The 13,354-nt window shown below is 40.2% G+C and overlaps 1 protein-coding gene across 2 annotated transcripts in view; it reads right to left on the bottom strand.

The window, feature by feature from the left end:
- DNAH6 (dynein axonemal heavy chain 6) overlaps positions 1-13,354 on the bottom strand; it is a 213,209-nt gene that overhangs the window by 51,820 nt on the left and 148,035 nt on the right. For both annotated transcript variants that reach the window (XM_088026190.1, XM_028122448.2), the window contains exons 58-61: positions 11,256-11,436; positions 7,073-7,252; positions 5,359-5,592; positions 496-631 (exon numbers count right to left, since the gene is read on the bottom strand). In XM_088026190.1, coding sequence (XP_087882316.1) covers positions 496-631; positions 5,359-5,592; positions 7,073-7,252; positions 11,256-11,436 — 731 coding nt within the window. The remainder of the gene's footprint in view (positions 1-495; positions 632-5,358; positions 5,593-7,072; positions 7,253-11,255; positions 11,437-13,354) is intronic.

The raw sequence follows: 13,354 nt of genomic DNA on the forward strand, positions 1-13,354 counted from the left end.
TAATCAGGTTGTACAATTTTTTTTTTTTTAAGTAGGCTCCATGCCCAGTGTGGAGCCCACCTCGGGGCTTGAACTCATGACCCTGAGATCAAGACCTAGCTGAGATCAAGGGTTGGACGTTTAACTGACTGAGCCACCCATGTACCCCAAGTTGTACAATTTTGATTTGTGCACTTTTCCATATGTATGTAATCCTTCAATGAAAAGTTAAAAAAAAACACAAAAAAAACCTATGGGAGGTAGCTAAGGCAATTCTAAGAGGTAAGTATATCCCCTTAAAATGGAGATAATAGTAAATATAAAATACTGAAAATTCATGGGCCAAGCATTCAACTCAAGCATTCAACTGGGAAAGCAAGTAGTTCACATTTTCTTAATAAAGAAGAAATTTCCTAGTGAAAAATACTGATACAGCAGAAGTTAAAGGAGACATCACAGTTGGGATTCACAAGTCTGTTTATAACTACATATAGCAGATCCTTTTTGACATATTACCTATTCGTACGGAAATAGGATGTAACAGTATATATTGTGTAAGTCCTTTAAAAACTACAAATGATTCTTCTAAGTCACAGCATGCGAACCACATGGCAGGATGCAGCCAGGGAACATCAGGCCTAGGTGGGCGTTCCTATTAGAAGACAGAAAGAAAATGAGTAATCATTCACAAAGACAACCACAAAATATGTTTTCTGCTTGTCTAAGTGAAAAACCAAGCTCCAACAGCATGTTAAAAATAACCATTTGCCTAGGACAAGGAATTAGTTGGGGTGAGACAGAAATGATGTTGAATCAGTTTTACCTGTAGACCTTTGCTCAGAAGTGCACCTGGTAAAAGCTTTCCAAGTTGACATTTATAGAAAGCAATTGATCTGGTGAAGGGTCAACATTAAATGTGTGACTTCTAGCCTGCTCCCCAACTCATCACACCAGTCACATCAGTCTCTCCTCACCCTCCAGATAGTCATACAATGATTTTTTTTCCCCTAAAGACTAGCTTCATGGCAGTATTCCATGAAGCACTTACATGTGGGTAAACAGTTTTACAAGAGACAGAGAAACAGCTGGGATCATAGACTGAAACTAATCCCTTGAAAGTTTCAAGAATATTTGCATGAGGTTCTATACTACATTTTTAAGTAGATTTATTGAGATACAATTTACATACCATGCAATCCATCCATTCAAAGCATACAATCCAACGTATTTCGGTAAATTCATAGATTGGTGCAACCATCACTAGAGTGAGTTTTAGAACATTTCCTCTCCTCAAAAAAACCCCAAGTATTCTTTAGCTACTACCCTCCTACCTGCCCACGCCTCCAGCCTAAACAACTACTAAACTGCTTTCATTTGTCTGTTCTGGACACAACATATAAATCAAATTTTATAATATGTGGTCTTTTGTGACTGGCTGCTTTTGCTTAATGTTTTGAAGGTTTACTCACGTTGTGATACGTATTAGTACTTCATTTCTCTTTATGACTGAATAATATTCTGTTGTTATGAACAGACCACTGTTATGAATAGACCACATCAGTTGATGAACATTGGGGCTGTTTCCACCTTGTTGGTTACTATGAATAATGCTGCTAGGATATTCATGTCCAAATTTTTTGTGTGGACATGTTTTCATTTCTTTCTGATATATACCCAGGAGTTGAATTGCTGGATCATATAGTAATTCTACATTTTGCTTGAGGAGCTGCCAGACTATTTTCCAAAGTAGCTGCACCATTATTCGCTCTAGTCAGCAGTTTATGAGGGGACTGATTTCTCCACATCCTCACCAATGCTGGTTATTATCTGTCTTTTTGATTCTAGCCATTCTAGTGGGGATGAATGGTATCTCCTTAAGGTTTTGATTTGCATTTCCCTGATGAATAATGATGTTGAACATCTTTTCATGTGCTTATGTATATCTTCCTTGGAGAAATATTTATTCAGGTCCTTTGCCTATTTTTTAAATTGGGTCATTTGTCTTTTTTTGTGGAGCTTTAAGAGTTCTTTATATATTCCAGACAAATCCTTTCTCAGATATGATTTGCAAATATTTTCTCCCATTCTGTGGGTTGTCTTTTCATTTTCTTAAGTGTTCTTTGAAACAAAAGCATGTTTATTTTTGGTAAAGTCTAATTTACCTATTTTTTCTTTTGTTGCTCATGCTTTTGGTATCATATCTAAGGATCCATTGTGAAATATGCAGTCACAAAAACTTCCTCCCATGTTCTCTCACAAGAGTTTAGCTCTTATGTTTAGTTTTTTTGGTACATTTTAAGTTATAGGTGTGATGTAAGGGTCTAGTTTCACTGTTTTGCATGTGGCTGTCCAATTGGCCCACACCATTTGTTAAAAAGACTTCTTTTCAGGTGCCTGGGTGGCTCAGTCCTTAAGCGTCTGCCTTCAGCTTAGGTCATGATCCCAGGGTCCTGGGATCGAGCCCCGGATCGGGCTCCCTGCTCGGCGGGAAGCCTGCTTCTCCCTCTCCCATTCCCCCTGCTTGTGTTCCTGCTCTCGCTGTCTCTCTCTCTGTCAAATAAAAAAATAAAATCTTTATTAAAAAAAAAAGGCTTCTTTTCCCAATGAATTCTCTTGGAACCCTTGTCAAAAATTCATTGACTATAGACACAGTTTTATTTCTGGATTCTCATATTTGATTTCATTTATCCATTTGTCTATCTTTGTGTTAGTATCATACTGTCTTGATTATTGCTGCTTTGTAGTGAGCTGTGGGATCTGGATCCTTTGCGATTCCACATGAACTTTAAAATATGCAATTCCATACGAATTTTAAAATAAACTTGTTGAGGGGCGCCTGGGTGGCTCAGTTTTTAAGCGTCTGCCTTCAGCTCAGATCATGATCCCAGGGTCCCGAGATCGAGCCCCACTCAGGCTCCCTGCTCAGCGGGAAGCCTGCTTCTCTCTCTCCCACTCCCCCTGCTTGTATTCCTCTCTCACTATCTCTCTCTCTGTCAAATAAATAAATAAAAAGTCTTAAAAGAATATTCTATCCCTTAAAAAAATAAACTCATAGATTTCTACAAAGAAGTCAGCTGGGATTCTGATGGGGATTTCACCGAATCTGTGGATCACTTCGGGCAATATTGCCATCCTAACAGTACTAAGTCTCTAATCCATGATTATGGGATTTTTTTCCCACTTATTTAGGTCCTCAAATGTCTTTCAACATGTTTTGTAGTTTTCAGAGTATAAGTCTGAGCTTCCTTTGTTGAATTTCTTTCTAAGTATTTTATTCTTTCTACTGCCATTTTAACTGGATTTTTTCCTAATTGCATTTTCAAATTGTCCCTTGCAAGCATCTATGAGAAATACAAATTAATTTTGTATATTAATCTTATATCCTGCAAACTTGCTGAACTCATTTATTAATTCTAATACTTTAGTTATTTTTTAGTAGGTTCCTTAGTATTTTCTATATACAAAACCATGTCCCCTGCAAATAGAGATACTTTTACTTCTTCCTGTCTAATCTGGATGCCTAATTGAGCTAGCAAGGATCTCTAGTACAATGCTGAAAAGAAGTGGTTAGAGCAGACATCCTTGTCTTGTTTCTGATCCTAGGGAGAATGCACCCAGGCTTTCACCACTAAGTATGTTGTTAGTGTGGGTTTGTGTACGTGCCCTTTATCTAGCTGAGGGAGCTCTCTTCCATTTATAGTTTGTTGAGTGTTTTTATGATGAAAAGGTGTTGGGTTTTGTCAAATGCTTTTTCTGTGTCTACTAAGATGATCATGCAGTTTGTTTTTCTCTTCTGTTGATTCTAATGCTATGTAGCATTTATGATAAAAATGGAAAATACTAGTAACTAAATAAAGTAACTTGATAAAAGATATCCTCCAAACACATTTATAAAAAAAAAATTAGCCAAAAATCATTCCAATTTCCTTGTGGTGGAAGAAAAGAGAATTTAATAAAAATTTTTGAGAAGTGTCTTAAGATGATTTCTGACTAATTTTAAGTTTTGTGTTTGATGGTATTTAAAACATATTTTACATTTCTTTTCAAAATATGTTGCTCATGAGAAGTAGCAGGTGGTACTGGAATGGATACGGTCTTTGGAAGCTTATACAGGTTTGAATCAGACTCTGTCATGCATTAGTTATCTGATTCTGGAAAGTTCTTTAACCTCTTTTAAGCATCTGCTTGAGAAAACTGTAAACAAGGCTGTTAACAGTGTTGTGAAAAGGACGATAAAGCACTGGGAAGGGCCTGGCTGAGTGACCCACTAACAGTCAGCAATAGAGTGAAGCGGGTAGGAGGGCAAGCTCGGCAGACTGACTGTGAGGGTTCCAGCACTGGGCCCAAACCCCCGTAAGAATGTGAACATGACAAGTTATTTAATCTCTCTGTGACAATTGTCTATCTGCAGGCTAGAGATAAAATTAGGAACTCACATAAGAATAATAGAGGAATAAATGAGCTGATATCTATAAAACATATAGCAAGCCCTCTGAAGTATGAATTGTGATTATGAAGTTAAGAGAGCATTAAGCAAGGATTAATAGAATATGTAAGATGGGTGGGGAGTGGGAAGAAAGGACGGCTGGTGGGGAGGTCTTGTCGGGCTTGTCCTGGGAACATAGGGCACTGAGAGTCAAACAAAAAAGGCATAAAGTCCAACCTCCCAGTGATACACGGAGGCTCAAATAGTGGCAAACAGGTGCAGAGGTTATGTCTGCAGAGACCAAAGGTGGGGCTCAAGATAGGCAGGACAGAGCCAAGCATTTAGAGTGGGGCTAAGCTGGAACTGCAGGCAAGGGTTGGGGGCGAGCTGTGGCTCACTTCTGTGGGCCACCCAATTCATGGTATGTGGGTGAGATAGGCTAGTTTAAGGGGCTGGAGAAAGTCTGACAAAAGGATGAACACAAAGAAGGAAACTGCAGGAGAGCTCGTATTCCGGTATTCCAGAAGGCGACAGTTCGGTCATATTAGTTCCTGTGTTTTATAATGAAAGATGTGTCCAGGCAAGAGGGAGTCATGATTTCCCAAACACTATTGCCAAATCTGTGAATTACAACATTTATTGCATTTTAACTCTTCATATTTGTAAGATGGTCAACTTTTCAAAACATGTTCACATCTCCTCGCCCATTGGTTAATCCCGACATCCCTTTTGTATAGTGAGGACAGTGCTGTCTAAAGAGGTTAAATTTACTGACATTGCCCAGCTACTGGAGACAGAGCTAAGTGGCAGCCTAGCCCCTAGACCCCCAGTACCTGCCCCACCCACCCCGGGCCACATGGCCAAATGTATCACCTTCAGCCACTGCAGAGCACTGGTAGGTGCTTGTGGTCCCGAACTAGAATAAATTTACAATCCAAACTTGAGATAGGTACCTTTTCTAATCCTGCAGAACCTCGGAGAAAGAAATTCCATTCAGCATCAGTTAAGTTTTCTTGCTGACGCATGATCTCAACACAGAGCATAAAGCTGTAGATGAGTTTATGTTGTTCAAAAAGTCCTCTTGAAACATTGACATAAGCAGTTAGAAGAGTTTGTTCCAGCAGTATTTCCAAGCGCTGCTGTAGATCATCTGTCCTTAGAGAAGTCTCGATTGTTGTATTGAACAACTGTGCGAAAGAGAGCTCTATCAATGTCTCTGATTTAATTCAATTTCTGTGGAGGAAAAAAAAAAATCCCTGCTCCTCACTCCCGCCCTTCAGGTCCCTGTATTCAGTGGCTAAATAGCAGCATAGGAGAGGACTACTGTACTATGAAAAAGTCCAGAATTCACCTGAAATTGATAAGTGATAGTTATTTTCTGCATTCCCCTTCCTCTCCCCATTTTTCAGAAATGAACCACTGCCAAACCCTTGACAATATACAAAAGGCATCATCTTGATGTGAAGCGGAACACAGGAAAATGGAGGTGAGCTGCCACCACCCGTTTTTTCATATCCTTAATTCGGATTTGATAATCACTTTGGGGTGAGAGACAGAAGGGCAAGGTAAAGGTCCTGTGCTCTTGTTGGCCCTCCCCCAAGATTGTTAGGATGTGGGAAGAATGGGCTAGGATTTTGCCAAAATTTAAGGGAAAGCCCTTGTTAATTCTCCCCAAAGTTTGGTTGACAAAGGGAAACAGAGGTGTTATTTAACACACTTAGAAGAAAAGAGGATTGAGCTTTCTTTAACAACCTGACAGGAAGCAGACAAGTTCAAAATCCAGTGAAGGTGTGACGCTTGGTGCCAAAATAAAACATGGCAAATCTTAATACACACTGGTAGCTGAGAGAAACTTTGGTGGTGAACAGAGGGTGCTACTGGGGATGCTGGGTAAGTTCTGCTGTATAATGGGTGATGCAAACTCTCTGTCTCCCCTGGAAATCTTCGGGTAAATTGACAATGCTTGCTCAAGTTTTGTGACATTGCATCTGCTCTCGGGAGAGATGGACTGCTGCCACAAAGAGGATGAGGGGTGAAAGTATCCTACTCATGAGAAATCTGATTCAACAGTGAATATGAGATGAAGAAGAGAGACCATACAAAAAACAAAAGTTGCACAGTAATATGGTGAGAATGGGAAGCAACCAAGGACAGGAGAGCAGGGCATGTATGATTTGTCTAAAAAATGTTGGGAGGGTGCGGTGAGGGGTTGGGATAGCCTGTTGTATAGAAAGTTCTGGGGAAAAAGATAGAGAAACCAATTCGCTTAAGGTCAGTGCTGTCAGAGACTTGAGATACAGCACAGTAAAAATCTAACAGGGGAAAGGAAGTTGGATAATTGTAGAGACAGTATAAAGAAACAGCATGGGGCTGTGAGTCTGAAAAGAAAAAAAAAATGCAGGCCAGAAAGAAAACCAACAAGCTAGTTAGCCAAGGAGGCCAAGAGAAAGTCTTTCTTTTCTTTCTCTGCAGTTTTCTGTGCATACTGGGCACTTGAATGTTGAGAAGACATGGCAGGTGGAGTTTTGAACAGGTAAGTCTGAACCCAAGCTCCTAGAGGGTCTTACTTGATAACTAGACTCACGAACTGTCTGAGGCTAAAGTAACTCAATTGGGTTTAAAGGGAAGCCAAAGAAATAAAGTTCACTGACAAAACAATACACTTACCTGTTTAAAGTATTTTAACGAATACTGGTACATAGGATCTATTTCTGAGAGGCTTGCAATAACAAAGTACATGACAGAGCCTTGAGTGGCTACCGGACGGTACTTCTCACGAGCGACGTTGATCATCATTTCAGTGGACTCGGCTTCCTTTAGCCTGATTTTAATGGCACCAGAAGTGATCTGAATAAAGATATGAAAACAAGTTCTTAAGGATCGCTTTTAAAAAAAAATTTTTGGAGTATATCTGGTTAGGTCTAGGAAAGAAATAAGGATACAGTGAATTAGTGATTATGATAATAAGGGGGTTCCCAGATAGAACGACTGAATCTCAGGTCTCTGTGACCTTCTTCTGACTGAGCTGACCTCTTTCCTTCCAGAACGTGGAATAGGCAGCCGGGAACAGGCAACACAAGAAGCCCTGACAAGCTGGAGCAGCACTTCTCTGAGACTCGACTCTGAATGACTTCTGGAAAGGAAGCACTAATACAGCACTCCCAGTTGCTCCCTGACTTCCCCATGAGCAGTTGTCAAATGATGTGGGGTTCGCATAACGGGAGAGGGTATAAAGGGAGAAGGGGCACCCATGAAACTGCCCCAAAGAGGAGGGTGGAGAGAGGCTGGAAGGAAGTGGTATCACATCCTACTCTGGAATCATAAGGAAGACTAAGATTCTCTTTCTTTCCCTAGTGTTCCCAGGTGTAGACATAAGGCAACCTGGGGATAGTAGCTGTTGTCTGTGAAGGGTTATAAAAGCTAAGTTGTTGGAGATGGTTGCAAGGTCTTTGCTGTACTTTTGGTTTTCTGTTTTGGATTAGTGGCTCTGGGGAGCCCTTTGGTCAATGGGTTTTCTAAGGTTCCCTTCTCTGGCTCCCTCAGTCTGTCTCTATTGCTGCCTGTCTGTCCTCCTCTCCCAATCCCCATTTCTTTCAGCTGTGGATATTCCTCAGTTGGGAATTTTTCTCTAGAAAGTCAAAGGGTCTAGGTCAGGGGCCATGAAAAAATCACTGTGGGAACTGCTGTTTAGTATTGGCTCTATTGAAAGGAGAGATAAAAGGGAGTCTGAACAAGCTTTCTGTCTAGACCCCACTGCCCAATAGAAACATAGTGTGAGCCACATATATAATTCTATCTTTTCTAAGCTTATTAAAAGTAAAGGAAACAAGTGAAATTAATTTTAACAATAATTTTACTTAGCCCAATAGCTCAATATATGTTGATTATATTAGCATTTAATCCATTTAAAATTAACTGAGATTTTTAACTTTTTTTTTGGATTAAGTCTTTGAAATCTAGTGTGTATTTTACACTAACAACACATCTTAATTCAGGCTAGCCACATTTCAGGTGCTCAAGAGCCACATGTGGCTAGTGGCTAAGTTCTAGACTGTTGACCCCTGTCATCCAAGAGAGGGAAGGGAGGGACTCAGAGCTTTTTCCAGGAATCAAAGGCTCAAACTCTCTCTGTATTGACACTTAGGAACCTGAGGGGACAAGAAAGGGTAGAGTTGAGTGGAAAACCTCAGTCTCAATATTGGACTCAACTAAAGCATTTACATATGAGTAGGAAAAAGGAAGTTGATATAGGAGCAGTTGGATCAAGGAGACCCACCTATAAACAATCCTTGGGGGAGCCCAAGGCCCTAATAATGAAGATCCAGGGCTAAAGAGAAAGCAACGTGGACTACTTTCTTCTTTTTGCCATAATATATATACACCTCAGTTGAGCTTAGTAACTACTTATAGATAATATGCCCAAGAGACTTGAGGCCTCAGCAGTGATTAGGGAATATGACATATATTATAAAATGAGGGCTCTGGGGGGGCACCTGACTGGCTTAGTTGGAGGAGCATGTGACTCTTTTTTCAGGGTTGTGGGTTTGAGCCCCATGTTGGGTGTAGAGATTATTTTAAAAAAAAAACAAACCAACTTAAAATAAAATAAGGGCTCTGGGAATTTAAGGGAGTATAAACGATAGGCAGGAAGTGGTAGGAAATGCAGCCCAGGAACAATCAGTCCTATCCCTACCTGATAGAAAGGATATCTTCAAGGCAACTCCCTGCAGACACAGAAACCAGCTCACAGAGAAAGAAGGCAGTCAGAACACATGTAGCTACCTTACTCCCTACTGAAACCATGATACAATTATAGTAAAGGGATTTTTAAAAACAGTGCAAACCCACAAAGATAGGAAGAATGGAAGAGGAAATATCAATAAAATTTTGAGAACTGGAAAGCAGAGAGTAGAGTGGTAATGACTTAGCAGACACAGGAAAATAGATTCCTAAGCTGGCAAAGGGAAAAGCCAAAAAGTCACCCAATTTGTAAAACAGAATCCCCATCAAAGGCTTAAGAATTTGTGGCATCCGACCACTGGAAGTGGGAAGGGCCTAAAATAAGAATCGGTTGATAGACTCCCAAGTCATCAAGTCATCTCCCCACCAGGCAGGGGGTTGTCCCTTCCCCACTCTGACTGAAAAATAGAGGTTTCTTCCTTGGGGAAATTAAAAGAAAGGAATTTTTGATGGAAGGAAGCCAGGGATAGTTGAGGGTCAGGTACCATAATGAAAACAAAGAGATTAGGGAAATGTATACACAATGGATACTAGGATACCTTAGCTCTTTTCCTGTCCTCAGCCCATAAAATACTTGCAGCCAGATCTTCATATTTCCAGGCAATGTAAACATTGGATATGTAACTATAATCAGAATATAAGTACAGTGGGAAGCTAGGGCATGGGAAGAGGGTGTGTGTCTGTGTGTGTGTGTGTGTGTGTGTGTGTGTGTACATATGTGTGTGGTAAAAGTATAGACAACAGTGAATGGATAAAAGAAAAACTCAAGAAGTAGCAACATGAGTCTATTATTTAGAGAAAAGATGCAAAACCCCAAATAAAACAAACAAGAAGAACATAGTTGTTTTTACGGAGGAAGTCATGGGTGGTAGTGGTGGTGGTGGTGTGCATAGAGAAAGCAGGGAATGCTATCGCAAAACCTGTACAAATATTTCATTCCTTAAGCAATTTGCATGTAAAGCTTTGTTTGTTTATTTATTTATTTAGGGAGCATGAGTGGGAGGGGCAGAGGGAGAGGGAGAGAGGGAATCTCATGCAGACTCTGCACTAAGTGCGGAGCCCAATGAGGGTCTCGATCCCATGACCCTGAGATCATGACCTGAGATGAAATCAAGAGTCGGACCCTTAACTGACTGGGCCACCCAGGTGCCCCTCATGTAAAGCTTTGATAAATAAATAAATAAATAAATAAATAAATAAATAGGTTAACCATTGACTTCCAGAAACTAAAAACCCAAGGAAGAATGAATGGAAAGAGGATAAAGAGACTGACAAACAAGCAAAGAGAGAAAAGAAATGGGAGACCCAGAATGAGATCTAAAGAGACGGTAGGATAGAAAGCAGTATCATTTCTGTCAATGAAAGACAAAGGTCATAAACTTCTGTACTCCATGTCAAAGGGTTTTTTTTTTTAGTAAATTACTTTGTTTCTCATGAATGGATGAAAATCATTTTATAGGTTTTATTTCCAGTATACTTTTAAAATTATGGTCTGAATGAGAAACAATTTAGTACAAGATTATATGTTTAATGAAACTTCATCTTACTCTTGTGACATTCTTGTTGAGCACCAGTTATATACAGGGCACCATGGTTAGTCCTTGGAGAAGGAGTATCAAGCTGAACTAGTCACAGATTCAACACCAAATTGAACAGGCTAACATGAGATTTAAGACATGGGATTTGATAATGGTGACATAAGGTAAACATGTCAAGGGCTGTAAAAGAGGGTCAGGTAAGTTGCTACAGTTGTTCCAAGGAGGAAGAGATTAATTCCAGCTGGGCATACCCAGGGAGGCTTCCCGATGGAGGTGATACTAATGTGAATATAATTGCTTTTCCTTTCAACTTGTATCCTGTCTCAATTCTTTACATTACACACTTGAAAAAAAAATGCAGACAAGACAAGAGGAGCAGTTGTCTACAATTTACCTCCTCTTCCATTGTGGGGTGAGAGGCCCTGCTAGTTAGGCTCATTCTTGTGCAATGCTGGCAGCCCTGGTGTGGCTGCCATTCTTGCTATAAAAGACTTTGCAGGACCCTCAAAAGCGGCAGCTGTAACTTTTTGAAGCAATACACTTTCTATACATACTAAAAATATTTTACTTGCCTTTGAATCCTGGAGTGTGTCAATAAGTTCTTCATTGTCCAGAATATTTCCTTCCGATGTAAAGAGCATTCTCAGGATTTTCTCCTCGATAGTTTTCAGCTGGTTTTTGTCAGTGTTGATCCTAACAATGAGCTTGATTCTTTGTTCTTCCAACTCGGGTTTTTCGAGTCGTACCACATCACTGGAACCAAAATTTGAATACTTAAATTATGGCTTTATCAGTGCCCTGAAGTTGCTTCTATTTTTCTTTGCTACTTAGCTGAGTACTAATGCTACTAGCCAAGTCCTAGTGCATAAGGCCCCTCTTTGCTGGGTTTACAAGGTGGCTATTCACTGAATTACATGTTACTTCTGATTCTTTATGTTGTATTTCAAAACTGACACCCTACCACAGTCCCCATAGCTTCTGCTCATCTTCTCTTCGGAAAACCTGCTCAGTGCTTGATCCCCCTAATCATTCAATTTCTGTATCTAATGCTTGCTTGTACCAGGCTGAAAATGGTGCCTGGAATATTCTTTTTATGGGAGATTCTGAAATCCCACCACCTCCATGAAGTGAGTCTTGCCTGGGTCTAATAAAGGGGCTTTACATCCAGCTCCACCCCTGTCAAAACATGTGAACTTAGATCTCCTTTCATTTGTGCTTTCCTAATCCCAGCCCTATGTTTGCAGGAACTAATCTTTATTAAGCATCACTCTGTGCCAGGCACCCTGCTCAGAGTTTTATGCGGATTCTCTTGTAATTCTTTGAATGCTCCTGTGAGGTAGGCACTGTGGTTACCACCCCAGCTTGCAGATGAGGGAATAGACCCTAGTGGGTCACTTCCTGAGCTCACGTGGCTCTGAGAGGCAGAGCTGGGCTTGCACCTGGCTTCGCTGACTCCAGGGCACGTGCTTTACCTGCTAGAATGAACAGCCTCATTGTTCATTTTTATGTACATACCGAGTTTAGAAACTTTGAAAGTTATTATATGAACACCATAAGAAATCATCATCTCAAGTTCATTTGTTTAAATTTTTTTTCAGAAGAGAGGAGTATAAACTAGAACCCAGAGATTCTGTATCCTACACCGGAGGCTCAACATTCTTGCTTCCAAGGCACTTGTCTGTGTCCCTGCAGTCTAACATGCTGACAGCTTGTGACACAACTAAGCGGAACTCCTCACGGGAGTGCACTGGTATGAAAACGGTTCAGCCATGTCCTTAGAACATGTCTGTAAAATGTGCTGAAATACCCTTTGTCTGGAAAGAAGTTAGCCTAGCAGAAACTAAGCAAGTTAGTGGCTGGCAGAATAGATTCCGAAAATAAACAAGGAAAACGAGACTTATACTCAGTGATAATGGAATAAATCAGGATAATCTTAACCCAATTTTGACTTGACTCAATGAATCTGACGACTTATTTTGAATGTGGGTCTGAACAATCTTTTCCTTTAGAGTTAATGTAGTATATACACATACACATATACTCACGCACCGTATATAACAAGTTTTTAACCATATGCATTTATTATTTCAATAAATCCTTAAAATTTTTTTGTCTCCTAAGCCTCTTGGCTAATTCTGATAATTACTATCAACAATTCATAATCTCATTTTTGGGAAGTAGAGATTTAATCAGAGAGTATCCTGAAGGAGGGTGTTTAAGTTTTTGAGGTGGACAGATGTAGGTACAATTAAGTACACCACGAAAACACCTGTAGACAAGTAAAACAGGAAAGCTCTCTTTGGGAGTTTTTCTCACAGGTATGGAGCAAAGCATCTCAAGGAACCATATGACGACTGACTTCATTCACTTACCCAAGATTGGAAACCCCAGTGAAGGGGAAGAGGCCGGGCTGGGCTGAAGGCCTAGCCCGAACCATGGTTGAGAATTAAGGGTATATCCCTGATCTCCTTGAGAAGACCATGAACAAGATTGGCAGCTGCAACAGTGACAACAGATGAAGAACCTGGTCGTTTATTATCATCTTTATGACTGAGGACTCATGAGTGGTGCTTTCGCACATTAAAATGTTTTCTTTGTCACAATTTCTAAACAAAATATGAGGAAACTTTGCTTGCTTCCCTTCCCCTCCCCCCACTTTTTTTTTTCTTTT

Source organism: Eumetopias jubatus, unplaced genomic scaffold, assembly GCF_037043125.1.
Source record: "Eumetopias jubatus isolate StellerSeaLion01/CBP00866 unplaced genomic scaffold, mEumJub1_p1.0 scaffold_9, whole genome shotgun sequence".
Taxonomy (NCBI): Eukaryota; Metazoa; Chordata; class Mammalia; order Carnivora; family Otariidae; genus Eumetopias; species Eumetopias jubatus.